The 13,927-nt window shown below is 37.3% G+C and overlaps 1 protein-coding gene across 1 annotated transcript in view; it reads right to left on the reverse strand.

Moving 5' to 3' along the window:
• The window catches only part of STAB1 (stabilin 1), a 123,417-nt gene that overhangs the window by 48,607 nt on the left and 60,883 nt on the right, over window positions 1–13,927 (reverse strand). The window contains 11 exon segments of the mRNA XM_070937045.1: window positions 1,510–1,605; window positions 3,102–3,297; window positions 4,441–4,536; window positions 6,264–6,320; window positions 7,335–7,463; window positions 7,863–7,994; window positions 8,985–9,092; window positions 10,372–10,464; window positions 10,730–10,807; window positions 12,014–12,125; window positions 13,600–13,730. Coding sequence (XP_070793146.1) covers window positions 1,510–1,605; window positions 3,102–3,297; window positions 4,441–4,536; window positions 6,264–6,320; window positions 7,335–7,463; window positions 7,863–7,994; window positions 8,985–9,092; window positions 10,372–10,464; window positions 10,730–10,807; window positions 12,014–12,125; window positions 13,600–13,730 — 1,228 coding nt within the window.

Raw genomic sequence — 13,927 nt, forward strand, 5'->3', positions numbered from 1 at the left:
ACAATGCTGGCTACCTCGGCCAAGAAACGGAGATGAGTAGCGTGGCCTAGAGTCAGACACAACTGACAGGAAAACCTTTACATTTACCTTACTCATGGTACACTTTTTGTTTGGATTACCTCAAAGGACTAACATCAGCCTTGGAAGGCTTCTACTCTCTTTCTAAGAGAGGCAGAAAAATCCCACTTGGAGTTTTACAACTGGCCTTCAATCCACTGGGACACCTCTATCTGCCAAGCATCTAGCTACAGCATTGCTGCAAATGAGCAGCAAGGGGATGTACAAGTAGCCAATTTACAGAATGCCATGATACAACTAACACAACAGCTGCAACAGAATGTGCCTTAAACTGCGGCAGCACAGCAACATGAAGCTCAGCCAATGCTCCTGCATTCTTACTTTGGTGTATCAGAAAAATTCAGAGTGGGCCAGGATCAGTTCTGGACCTTCACAGCTCAATGTGAAATGTTTATGGCGGGCAGAACAGTGGAGTTTCCCAAATGTTATTACAGTACATTGGCCTAGATTCTAAGCTCTTATTTTTTTAAAAAAAATATTTGTTTAATGTTAAGGAAATGAATACAATTTTAGAACCTTGTGAATGCAATGGTATTCTCAAATCAATCTCTACTTTCAGCAAGGACTCTGGGTCTAAAATAGGGCTTAGAAAATAAAAGGCAGGTGCTTGCTATCCAATTGTTTGTTTGCTTTTTTGCCTTCTGATATATGGGTGTTTTAGGATTGGTTACACTATAGCATGGCCACTTTTTGGTGAGAAATCCCATTGCATGTTCTCACATTTCAAATGTGCCCACTAACCCCAAAAGACTGGGCTCTGGAGTATGTCACACTACTGATTCATAATATTACTATTTTTTTCATTCTACTTGATGAACGTAATTAAAGCAGGAATAGCTTATAAACTACCTCATTAATTGATTAAATGTCCAAAATATTTCACAACTTTTATTTTTTATGGTGTCCCTTTTTCAATATAGAGCCGAGGTGGCACAGTGGTTAGGGTGCAGTACTGCAGCTACTTTAGCTGACTGCTAGTTCAGCAGATCAGCGGATCAAATCTCACCGGCTCAAGGTTCACTCAGCCTTCCATCCTTCCGAGGTGGGTAAAATGAGGACCCAGATTGTTAGGGGGCAACATGCTATTTAGTATACTGTCTTTGGTGTAAGCCGCCCAGAGTCCTCGGAGAGTGGGCGGCATAGAAATATGAATAATAAAAAATAAATAAAAAATAAAATAGCAATAGTAGTTCTGGTACATTTGATTATCCCTTATGTATGCAATATATTTGTATTCATCCCATAGATTTGTCCTGAGAACCAGACATCTTCTGCAGATTTGACCACAGGAAAAGAAAAGGGATACATTAATAGTACAACAAAACCCCAGTTCTGAGATTTTGAAAGTAGCCCTTTCTCATTTCTTTTAAATTTGATTTTTTAAATCAATAGGTTCAAATCTAGAATGATACACCTTGTTTCCCAACTTACCTTGGTCACAATTAACTCCTTTAAATCCCGAGTTGCATGTGCACTTTCCATCACCTAACAACCCATCGTTGCACTGCCCTTTATTACAATTGCACTCTAAGAAGAAACATAAGTCTTTGTCAGGTACAAATTAATACATCCAAAGTTACCTATGCTGGGTTTTTTTGCACCATCATGGCCAATGGAAAATTAATTGTAAGTATATGCAGCCTTTGCCACTATCAGTAACTGTACAGGGTCCTAGAAATGAAATGTGAGTGGAAGTATTTGAAAAATTCATACAATATTTGTAGAATAACGTTCTAAAAGTTTACAACTTATCTAGCATTAGAATATCACAAGACGTTTGAGTGTCTTGCAGGTGGTCCTAGTCTAAAGCAGTGGATGAATCCAGAACATCTCCATTTAAGCAAAGTTAAATAGGATAATTCTTTGGCCATCTGTTTGATGACTTGTTGTTTGGGCCACATTAAAAATCGGAGGATGGCATCAAGTTTCAGAAAAGCCTGGAGACTGCATGCAAGTCTTTTTGTGAGCGTCACTGTTTTAGGCCAAAAACTTATCCTATGCAGCAGCACAGATGCTATTCTGATATTCCAGATGCTATTCTGATGGCATAGGTGGCATAGAAGTTTGATCATAAAAGTGTAAAAAATCCAAACACTGTTTTCCTAATTATTTATACAGGTGGCCTTCGTCTTACAACCATTGTTTGCAGACTGTTTGAAGTTACAAAAGCACTAAAAAAAAAAAAGTGACTTAAAACTGGTCCTTGCACTTACAAATGTTGTAGCCTCCTCACAGTCATGTGATTAAAATTCAAGCATTTGGCAACTGGCATGTATTTACTGTGGTTGCAGTATCCTGTGTGTGTGTGTGTGTGTGTGTGTGTGTGTGTGTGTGTGTGTGTGTGACATGACTGCCTTCTGTGAACTTCCCAGCCAGCTTGCAACAAGCAAAGTCAATGAGGGAAGTTGGATTCACTTAACAACTGTCTGACTCATTGAACAATTGCAGTTATTTCCTTAACAACCATGGCAAAAAAGTTGTAAAGATTTGGCATGACTCACTTAACAACCACCTTGCTTAGTGATGGAAATGTTGATCCCAGTTGTGGTCTCAAGTCAAGGACTCCCTGAACAGGGAGTCCTTGACTTACAACCATTCTTTTAGTGACTGTTTGAAGTTACAGCGGCACTGCAAAAAAAGTGATTTATGACCATTTTCACACTTACGACTGTTGCAGCATCCCCATGGTCAAAATTTGGATGCTGGGCAATTGGTATGTATTTATGATGGTCATGTGATCCCCTTTGGTGACCCTCTGAGAAGCAAAGTCAATGGGGAAGCCAGATTCACTTAACAACCGTGTTACTAATTTAACTACTGTAACTGCAATGATTCATTTAACAACCGTGGCAAGAAAGGTCATAAAAATTCAACAAATGCCTTGCTTAGCAATGTCAATTTTGGGTTCAGTTGTGGTCATAAGTTGAGGACCACCTGTACAGTATTTTGAAAGAAATAAGTAGCCCCAATTAAGAAAATTAGGTGCAGATGTCACAATAAGGATGAATAACAGTCATAATCACCTGATTGACACTTGGGTCCATATCTTCCTGCCTGACACATTTCACAGGCTGTGCCATGGAAACCTTCTTGGCACTGGCAATCTCCATTGCCTTCAATGCCATCTTGACATACCCCATTGCCGGAGCACCAGTTGCCTGGTTTCCCAGGACACATCTCACACATCGCACCATAGTAGCCTGGACAGCAGACAGAGACCTCAGAAAACAGACAGATTGATAGTCAGAGCAGGAAAAAATAGACATTTTGTACACATATAAGGATTACTGCTGAGTGTCTCTTTATTTTGATTCTTCCTTGCAAGCCATCTAGTGTCATAACATTTGAGTTGAACAGAGACATAGACTCAAAATCACATGAAATATTAGTATTGCTTTATAAATCCTTAGGGAGATTGAATACTGTATCCGGTTTTTGGTCACCACATTACAAAAAAGATGTTGAGACTTTGGAAAAGAAAAAAGAAGAGCAACTGACTGAGGACCTGGAGACAACAATATATGAAGAACGGTTACAGGATCGGGTATGGCCAGTCTTGTGAAAAGAAGGGCTTTGATAGCAGCATTCCAATTTTTGAGGGGCTGCACAAAGAAGAGGGGTCAACTTATTTTCTAAAGCACCAGAAGACTAGACAAGAAACAATGGATGGAAACTACTTAAGGAGAAGCAACCGGAAATTAAGGAGAAACTTCCTAACAGGTAACTAGTGGAACCACTTGCCTTCAGAAGTTGTGGGTGCTTTATCACTGGAGGTCTTTAAGGAAAGACTGGACAGCCACCTGTCTGAAATTATATAGGGTCTCCTGCAAGGGGTTGGACTAGAAGACCTCCAGGATTCCTTCCAGCTCTATTCTGACTGATTGATTAGATGGCCACATAAAATTTTCAAAGAAATTGATGTCATGTTCAAAAGTTTATATTGCTTAGGGCTTGAAATGGTATCATAATAGCATCTTCTTCAGGGGTAGGTTCTATATACCTTTACTACCGGTTTGCAGCGGGGCCGCGCGCAAGCACAGAACGTTTTGATGATGTTGGGGTCGATGGGTAGAGTCTCCTGCCAGTTTTACTACCGGTTCTATAGAACCGGTGTGAACTGGGGGGCAACCCATCACTGATCTTCTTGCTTATCATTTCTGATATGGTACCAGTAATATTAATATACTTCTATGCATCAGCAGGGTAGTCAGTTATGTATTTGCTCAGATTATGAGTGAGAAACTGATCTCAGTCTCTTAATAAAGAAATAAATACTTCTGGGCCAGCCGGAAGAAAATAATTACATGGGGAATAGCTGCATTTGACATATGTAGAGATATCTAATCAATAGAGATGACTTACTAGGGAAACTTTGACACAGGTAAAGTAGCAGCCAACTAATTTCATGTCTCCAGATTTAAATACACAGTGAGGAAGGTTCCCTTTGCCTGGATTCTGCTGTCAGTTAAAAAGGGGAAAAAATGTAAAAAAGTTAAGATATACAGTATATTCCAAACATACAGCATCTTAGGTATGATGAAGAAAGAACTCTCATTTTAACTTTTACTTTTTTTTAATTCAATACGATTTTATTAGTTTATAATATAGCATACAAAGCAAATAAAAAATAAATAGTACAGAAATTAGGAGAAGGAAATGGGAAATGAATAGTGGGGGAAAGAAAAAAAAGCATTGACTTCCAACTCCCTTTGTTGCAGCAGAATAAGGCATTAACAAAAAGGTGGTATTCAGTCAGTTCATACTGGTTCGTGCAAACTGGTAGTGGAGATCGTGAGTGGGCCTGCCCCCCTGCCCCCCCTCCCCGGTGCTATGCCATCCTATTTAATCACATTTTTGAGGCCAGGTGCATACGCAGAAGGCCGGGCGCATGCACGGAAGGAGTGTGTGTGAGCGAAGCGTGTGTATGCGCACAGGGCGAACCAATGGTAGAAATAAGTGAAATCCACCGCTGATTAACATCTAACCTCAACTTTTTACTTTTACATAATAAGTATAAACAAGCCATTTCTATAACAACAGATCTATCTAATTGGTAAAACCCAAAATTAAAGTTTTATTTTTTTCCACCTCAAGCACAAAGCCCAGAAGTGGTTTCCAAGTAGAAAGAAAGGTATTTGTATTTTTTTCTTTAATCAAAACAGTCAAGTTAGCCATCTCTGCTAATTCCATCAGTTTTAGCAGCCATTCATCCATCATGAGGATCGAGGTGACCTTCCATTTCTGTCCATAAATTAATCTTGCTGCCGTCAACATATATAACATCAGAGTTCCAAATTTTTTTCCAAGTCTTTTTCCATTAAAACCAAAAGAAAAATCTCTGGGTTTTTTTCTATATTCACTTTAAGAGTTTTCTGTATTAAGATATGAATCCTACTCCAATATTTCTTTGCTTTATCACATATCCACCATAAATGATTACAAGTCCCTTCTTCATATTCACATTTCCAACATTCATTTGAGATGCCTTTATACATTCTTGACAACTTGTACGGAGTTAAATACCAGCAATTTACATAATACTTTAAGGTAAATTTTAAACCTTTATTCCACATATTCCCCCACTGCTCAAGCATTACATTATATCCAAAATTCCTTGTCCACTGAATCATACAATGTTTTACTTATTCATTTTCCAGATTTAAAATCAATATACTTTATAGAGTTTAGCAAAATATGTTCAGTGTCCAATTCATTTTTAACAAAATTTAAACCCAGGATTCTTTTTATCTAATTTAAATCTTTCTTTCAATTGAAGAAAGGTAAACCAATGGCAGACATGATCTTTTGATTCTAGCTCCTTCTTAGATTTGAGAGTAGAGTCACCCAAGTTAAAAGATATTATTTTACCATAAATCCACCAGTTTGGCCTTGCCACCATTTCTTTTCTAAAAAAAAGCTTCCTGTGGGGAAGCCCAAAAAGGCACCTTCATGGAAAACCTTGTTTTATATTTATTCCAGACTCTCAAAATAGCACGTGTGACAAAATGATTGTTGAAGTCAACATTTACTTTAATTTATCCTACTTTATTTTAACTCTTTCTACCTTCTCACATTAAACATTATTAGCTCCAAAATTCTGCATAAGGGCTGCTCTTTCTACAAAGCTTTCGGGTGCCATGCTTGATAGAAAAAAAAATTATCAAATGAAATAAAGCAATACTTACTGCAAGCACTGATCCTGCTGGGCACTTGATCCTTTTGTTGCATTTAGCACATCTTGACTGGCATACAGGAGAAGAAGGATAATTAATAGATATTTCAGAGCATGGAAAAATATTAGCATCAACTGAAGAAGGGTAACAAATCACAACACAACGAAAGCCCACATTAATCATTACCTGGTTTTATTTTTCATATTTTGTGATAGTAGAAATATTAGCATTGTCAATATATTTATTTATTAGCTTTTTATCCTGCCATTATTACTTTATAAGTAACTCAAGACAGCATAATATTCTATTTTCCCCACAACAGCCCTGTGAGGTGGATTGGGCTGAGAGAGAAAGTGCTTGGCTCAAAGTCATTCAGCTGGCTTCGAAGCCCAAGTCTGGCATTAGAACACACACACTTCTGGTTTCATTTTAACCACTACACTTGGTTGGCTCTCTATCTATCCTTATCTGAACCTGTTGTTATTCCCACATCAAGATTTATTCATCTTTTTTTTTTTATGTTAATAAACCAATCACTCTTTACTGAGGTTTTAAAATCTATGTTTGGGGTCTGAACCTGCCAGGATGCATTAGGTCCATAAAATCATGACCATATTCGATTGTTTTTGTTAGGATAACGGCTGCTGTAAATGCTAACAAAATGCTAACATTAAATTGCGTCATTTTTACTATATTGATAAAACCCTCACCAGGGTCATGTATACATTTTTAATTTTTTAATTTTAAATTATTCAGGTTTTAATGTTTTATTGTATTGAGTACATTGTACATAACTCAGAGTCCTTTTGTGAGGGAGATGGTTGGTTAAGAAGTTTGTTTGTTTAATAAACAAATAAACAAATAAGCAAATAAACAAACAATGACATCAAATGCTGTTGAGGAAACCTACTGATGCCAGTTTAGTTGTTCCTGAAAGTTGCAAGATTTCAAATTTTAAGAAGAAAAAGAGCGCGCATATACTGGGTGGAGGGCTCAGGCAATCAGTTTATCCACAAGTGTCAAATAAGATAGTAGAAAACAACTAGTACTCATAATGAAGAAAGACAGTCTCTAATACTTTACCTTTTGTACAGTGGTGGTATTGGTAGTGCAACGGTTTTTGTGAATCTGTAGAACTTGAGAAACCCCAATCAACATTCCATTTCTTGTTTCAACAAATGGACCATCCAAAAGAACTCTGTTTACATATGTCTGCAATTTTAAAAAAGGGATGCAAAATAAAGTATGGTTCAAAGCACAATTATCCAGACAGCATTATAAAACCTCCTTCAGCCAATACAGCATCCTCAGTGGAGACTAACCAAAACCAATGAATTTAACTGTTGGTTTTTAATCTGTGTATGTCAATTTTGGCAACATTTGGGATCTTTCAATTTATGTTACAGAGGTCACTGAATAAATTTCAAATATACAATAAATAAAATATTTAAAACAAATACATAAAACATTTTAGGACTGCAGCCATAATATGCACCCAAATTTATTATTTGAAAAGTATAGTATTTGATATTTTAGATGTTCCTTGTTAAACCACAACTGTAGAAGTAAAGTAGCTCAAGTTACAAGTAGTAACTTGTACCTCATTCTCACCTTATTGAGTCTATTAGAAAACATGAGCCAATTGGAGAATCCTAACATTGTGCTTCTGTGCACTCCATTCTTCAGGTCTTTCAGAAACAGCTTATCACCAATTACAACATGATACTGCATGGTGTCATTATCCTGGAATCCACACAAAACCAAATACTCAAAGACAAGTATTAGAATCAACAAGGTAACAGCAAGTGGAATAGAAACTTAAAGAGAAGATGCATAGTAATAAGCCATTCCTCTTCAATTTATTCCTCCAAATATCTTGGTCACCATTTTCAGAAGACTCATTTTCTTTACATCTCTAATGACTGAACTGCAGGTTGGCCTTTAACAAGGCTGTTGCTTTGCCATACTCAACCACATCAAGTTCATCTTGATTAGCAGAAGAAAAATATTGCCATTGCAACCCTCAGAGATAATAACATTCTTATGTGAAGAGTTGTAGAACCTAGAAAAAAGTTCAGCATGTTGCCAAAGCCACTTGATAAACTCATGAAGTAGAAATGCTACTTTAGTTTCATCATTATACCTGGTACATACTGATACCCAAAGGACACCAACCTAAAACGAAGTCGTTAAATGATATATAAGAACTATATTTTATTAAATGATGGTGAATAATGTATTCATTTATAGTTATATCATTATTAAATTAACACAGATTTTCAATTATGTTTACATTATATGGTTATAACCATATCTCATTTTTCAGTGGAAAGCAACTGGAGATATATCAGAGTTGCCAGCATTTCTGTGCATATGACAATTCAGAGTTAACCTGTGAATTGACTGTCAGTCTCTTATATGAGTCTTCTTGGGAACACGGCAGTTGTTGGCTATCATCTGTGATGAGGTAGAAACCCCTCTTTAAAAATTAATTAAATGCCCTCCTCTAGGAGCTTTGTGGTTCATGAAGCAGCCAACAATAGTTAATTCCAAATGTGTTATCTCAAGATAGAATCCAAATTCTTATTTATTGATATGTTGTTTCCCACAAATAAACAAAGAACTGTCCAATCATGTACATGTTGGATGAAAAATTAAGTCTCATTGAGTTAGGGGAGCTTACCTCTACATGAGTGCAATTAGGATTATTTCTTTAAAGAAGTAAACTCTTACCAGTTGTGTAATATTTGATGCTTGGCAATAGTTCTCAATTGAATTATTCCCTGGAACAAAAATAGTATATTTTTCCGATGACTCAATTTCGTTCACCAACTGATATCTCTGAAAGTTTAAAAAACACAATCAGCAAGCCAATTAACTTAATGAGAATTGCAGTTGATAGCTAAAAGAAAAAAAAACATGTTAAAATTGTTTTTAAATATAAAAATTTGCCAATTCCATACCTAGAAAACAGCAACAACGAAAAATTATTATTAGGAATTCAGACTGAAAAAAAAATCCATTGCGTGTTTGTATCAGCAACAAACCTTTGGTTGCTTTGGGATAGCAAGCTATTTTGGATAGTAAGATAGTTTGGATAGCAAGAGGGGCAGCATATAAATTTAATAATAAATGATTTAATTTCTCCAATTGTTTGATTCAGGGCTGAATCCTTTGCACCCAGCTATTACAATGTGTGAATCAATGTATAAACTTAGTTTCTGTCTTCTGTTATATCACCTATTAAGATGATCTTCCTCTAGCCCAGAGCTGTCAAACTCCCAGCTGGTGGGCTGGATGCGTCATGCGCTGGCCATGCTCATGACCGGTTTAGTAAAGGGGGGGAAAGTCCCGATATGTCACGTGATGCCACTGTGACAACGTGAGTTTGACACCCCTGCTCTAGCCCATTGTAAAAGAATTATTTAAGAGATATGGGGCAGTGGTGGGTTTCAAAAATTTTTACTACCAGTTCTGGCTTGGTGAACATGGCATGGCTTGGTGGGCGTGGCAGGGGAAGCATACTGTAAAATCTCCATTCCCTCCACAATCCAGGGGAAGGTTACTGCAAAATCCCCATTTCCTCCCAATCAGCTGGGGCTTGGAAGGCAGAGAATAGATGGGCGTGGGGTCAGTCAGAATTTTTTCTACTGGTTCTCCAAATTACTCAAAATTTCCACTACCGGTTCTCTAGAACTGATCAGAACCCACCTCTGATATGGGGCAATATCTTTCTGCTGTAAGGTAAAGAGCCATGGAATGTTACATGCTTGACATTACAAGAAAAGAAAAAAGACCTGCACAAACAAAAGTATACAATATAATCAAGAGAGTAAAAAAAATTGCAGTGGAAATAAGTTTGTCACATAACAAGAAGAACTGATGGCAGGTGGACCAATGCAGTCACAGAATGGATCCCACTTGAAAGCAGAAAAGGTCCACAAAAGAGAACTAAAACAAGTTGAATCATGAACATCAGCAAGTATTGTGGGTCCAACTGGCAAAAGAAAGCTCAGAACTGTATTGGTTGGAAACATGCGGAAGAGGCCTTCATCCTACAATGGATAGACAATGGCTAAAATGATGATGAAGATGATGGTCTTTCCGCTGAGGACTTTACCTCCAATAGCTCTTTGAACCTCCAGAAGGAGGGCACAGTGTTCAGTTGCTCCTGCAGACCAGGTGGGATCTTGACAGATGTTGGTAACAGAACCTGAACAAAAGAAAAGTGAAAAGAGGAAGACCAATTACTTGACTTTTTTCATCTCATAGATATAAATAATAGCGTAAATAGAGTGCCATAGAGAGGAGAAAAATTAAATTTTAGAAGCTTCATCTCAATACTTTGGTGATATTGTTGCTTCTGTTTAATGAAAGACCAATAAATGAGATATGCTTAACTCATATCTCATAAATCCCACTTCCCCCACTCGAACAATAAAAAAAGACGAAGATCCAGGCCAATCTAATCAACCTACCTTACTGATGATATAAATAGTGCTATTAATAGCAGGAATATCGCCCAACACAATGCTGGCATTCTGAATAGTTATTCCCTGAAAATGAAATATATGCAGATATTAATTCTGAATTATTGCTATTTTTTATTTAAGAAAATTTATATGGCCATCCAACTCACTCACAGTGACTGGGCAGCTTACAACATTGTAGAATCAATAGAAAAATAATAAAACACTACCATCACCACCCCAGTGACAACAATCAAACAAGCCATTTGATGGGCTCCACCCACTCTGGAGTTGCCAGGCTCATTGGTAAAACCAGGTCTTCAGGGCCTTGCAAAAGAGTTTCAAAGTTGGGGCCAAACCTACCTCTAGGGGATGATGTTCCACAGGGAGAGAACTACCATGAAGAAGGCTCTTCTTCTTAGTCCCCCTAGATCAGGGGTGTCAAACTCGCAGTGTCACGTTGTTGTCACATGATGTATTGTGACTTTTCCCCCCTTCGCTAAACTGGGGGTGGGGGTGGCTGGCACATTACACATCTGGCACACAGCCCGCGAATTTGGCACCTCTGCCCTAAATGGACCTCCTTAGGAAAGGAGATTCTAGCATTCCCTGCCCCACCACTCTGATGGGTCAAGTAGATGTGTTCAGGACAAGATGGTCCTTCAAATTCGTCCCATTAGAATTAAAATATAACTATTCCTATTACATTTACATCAAAACACTTTTGTGCTCTAATTGGGATATAGGGCTGATTGTGAAACCTTAATTTAGGATCACTTCTTAGGATTGAATATATCTTTTCTAATTTGTCAAGCTGCAGTGGCTCTAATTATGGGCTATGCATTCCAGCACACCTGGAGAACAACAGGATGGGAAAGGCTTATCAAAATTTTCCATTGTAATCTTGAGAGTCACAACATGCCTTTGTATACACACTATGATCAACATTTCTCAAATAAAAAATGTGAGCCTACAGATTCACATTAGTTCTACATTCCTTGGGGCACAATTTCTTTAGTTTAAAAGTGGCATCAGCACATTTCAATAATATCTCTCTAATTTTGCTATTGGAAATAATGTGTTTTTTTGAAAATTTTAGTTTATAAACAAACAAACATACAATACATAATCAATCATTCGTTCAGTGCTTCATCTGAGTATATCTTTTGTGTCGTCTTCTTGTTTTCCAATGTTAATCATTACATAATATCATCATTTCATTTATTTAATATTTCTCCCACATTTCTTACTTTGCTATTAATAGAAAATAATGTTTTTAACCTACAAGCTTACCCCATTATTGCTTTTTATTTCCCACTTGGCCTCTGGATTGAGAGTGGGAAGTTCTTGGCCAACATACTTCTTGAGTTGCTGAGTTGTGAAGGAACCCTGGAGGATATGAGACCTATGGTAGGATAAAAATATTAACAAAACTACAATTGGCTGGTTAACAGCCAAGAGAACAACTTCAGTTAGGAAAAAAAAAGCATTGTATTTTTTAAATGTGTCAGGAGAGTCTTCATCAGCCATCTTATCTATGGAGATTCTCAGTCATCCAGGTCATGGTTGTCTCAAAGACAACCAAAAGCAATCAAATATGCTTTTCAAAAGGCAACTGGACTTCCTTTGTTTTTCCTTGAAGACATTTTGCTCTGATAGTGTGATCAAAATTGTTTTAAAAGGCTTTTTTTCCTCACAAAAATAGGCAAAGCTTTGATCAACCTTGCCTTTTTTAACCACACTTTGCAGGCAGCCTTGTTGGTGTGAGATTAGTCCAAAATTTAGAATTTATATATTAGCACATGGTATCAATGCCTGCTAATAGCTGTGCTGTGTATAATTTATTTTTTGGAATAGTTTTCATTTTTTTTAAAAAAAAAAAATTACGTTCTCACTAAAGGAGAAATAAAATTTCTTTCTGCCTTCAAATCAACTTGGTCTCACAATTTTTCTTCAGTATGGACATTTAGTAATGTCCAATCAGAAAAATCAGAACATTCTACAGATAAGGAAGTTAAACTGATATTCTTATGTCTTGAGATGTATGTTTGTATTCCTATGCATTGGTAAGTATGTTTGCACATTGGTAACTATATTTCTTTTTTTAAAAAGATATAGATGGCATGCATATGGGTATACACATCTGGGTCAAGAAAAATGATATGCAGAATTATGAATAAGGAAGATATCTGAAAAGAGAGGCACATAATCTGTATTTCATGTGCGTGCTATAAGCACAAGACAAATAAATGAAATCACATTTTTCTAGGTGAAGTGCAGAGTTGCCCTAAGAGTTTTGTGTTCATGTGAAAGGAAACTATTTCATATTGGAAGAGTCCATCTTCTTGCATTGTCTCCTCTGGAAAGACAAGTGTTTCAAATTGCAGAAATGTCTAATTCTACTAAGTTTATCTACCTCTTTAATAGGGGTTTAATTCTACTTACCTTTACTACTGGTTCGCAACGGGGCCGCTTGAGCTCTTCTGCGCATACGCAGAAGCGTTCTGATGATGTTGGGGTCGGTGGGCAGAGCCTCCATCTGGTTTTACTATCGGTTCTATAGAACCGGGCTGAACCAGGGGCAACCCACCACTGCTCTTTAGATTATCACAGGTACCCCACTAAACAATGTATTTTAGCCATCATTGAACACTCATTCTTGGAAGCTGAAAAACTGGTATTCTATAAACCTAAGTGAATGTACTGAAAACTGTGCTGCACGGCCCATGGTAAAACCTTTGAAGTAACCCCATCATACGCCAAACCTGTCACCTGGCCTCTGGCACAGATCAAACCTGAACAGATTTCACTAATCAAGAGAAAAAGCAGGTTTACTTATTTATACCAATTTTGATTCTGACATACATGGACAACAGTACCTGATAAGAGATGGTAGCATGTTGGACTCCAGCCAGAACTCTTTTTCATCCTTGCTCAAATTTTGGACAGCTTCTTTCAGTGGCACCAGAACAGTCACATTAGCTCCTCTGGGCATGCTGAAGAGGGATTTCTTTTGAGCAAAATAAGACAACATGCACAGGCATTAATGCTAATTACTTCTGTGTTTAGTTTAAAAGGCATAGAATTCAATATGCAGATCTACCACCAGCGTCTTCAATGAAATCTCTCAAACCAGTGGAATCTGATACCTCAGAGTCCCAGCATTTTCTATTATGAAACTATTTTACTTTACAAATCATAGTATGT

The sequence above is a fragment of the Pituophis catenifer genome, unplaced genomic scaffold (genome assembly GCF_029215685.1).
Source record: "Pituophis catenifer annectens isolate HBS135680 unplaced genomic scaffold, rPitCat1.0.hap2 SCAF_2, whole genome shotgun sequence".
Lineage (NCBI taxonomy): Eukaryota > Metazoa > Chordata > Lepidosauria > Squamata > Colubridae > Pituophis > Pituophis catenifer.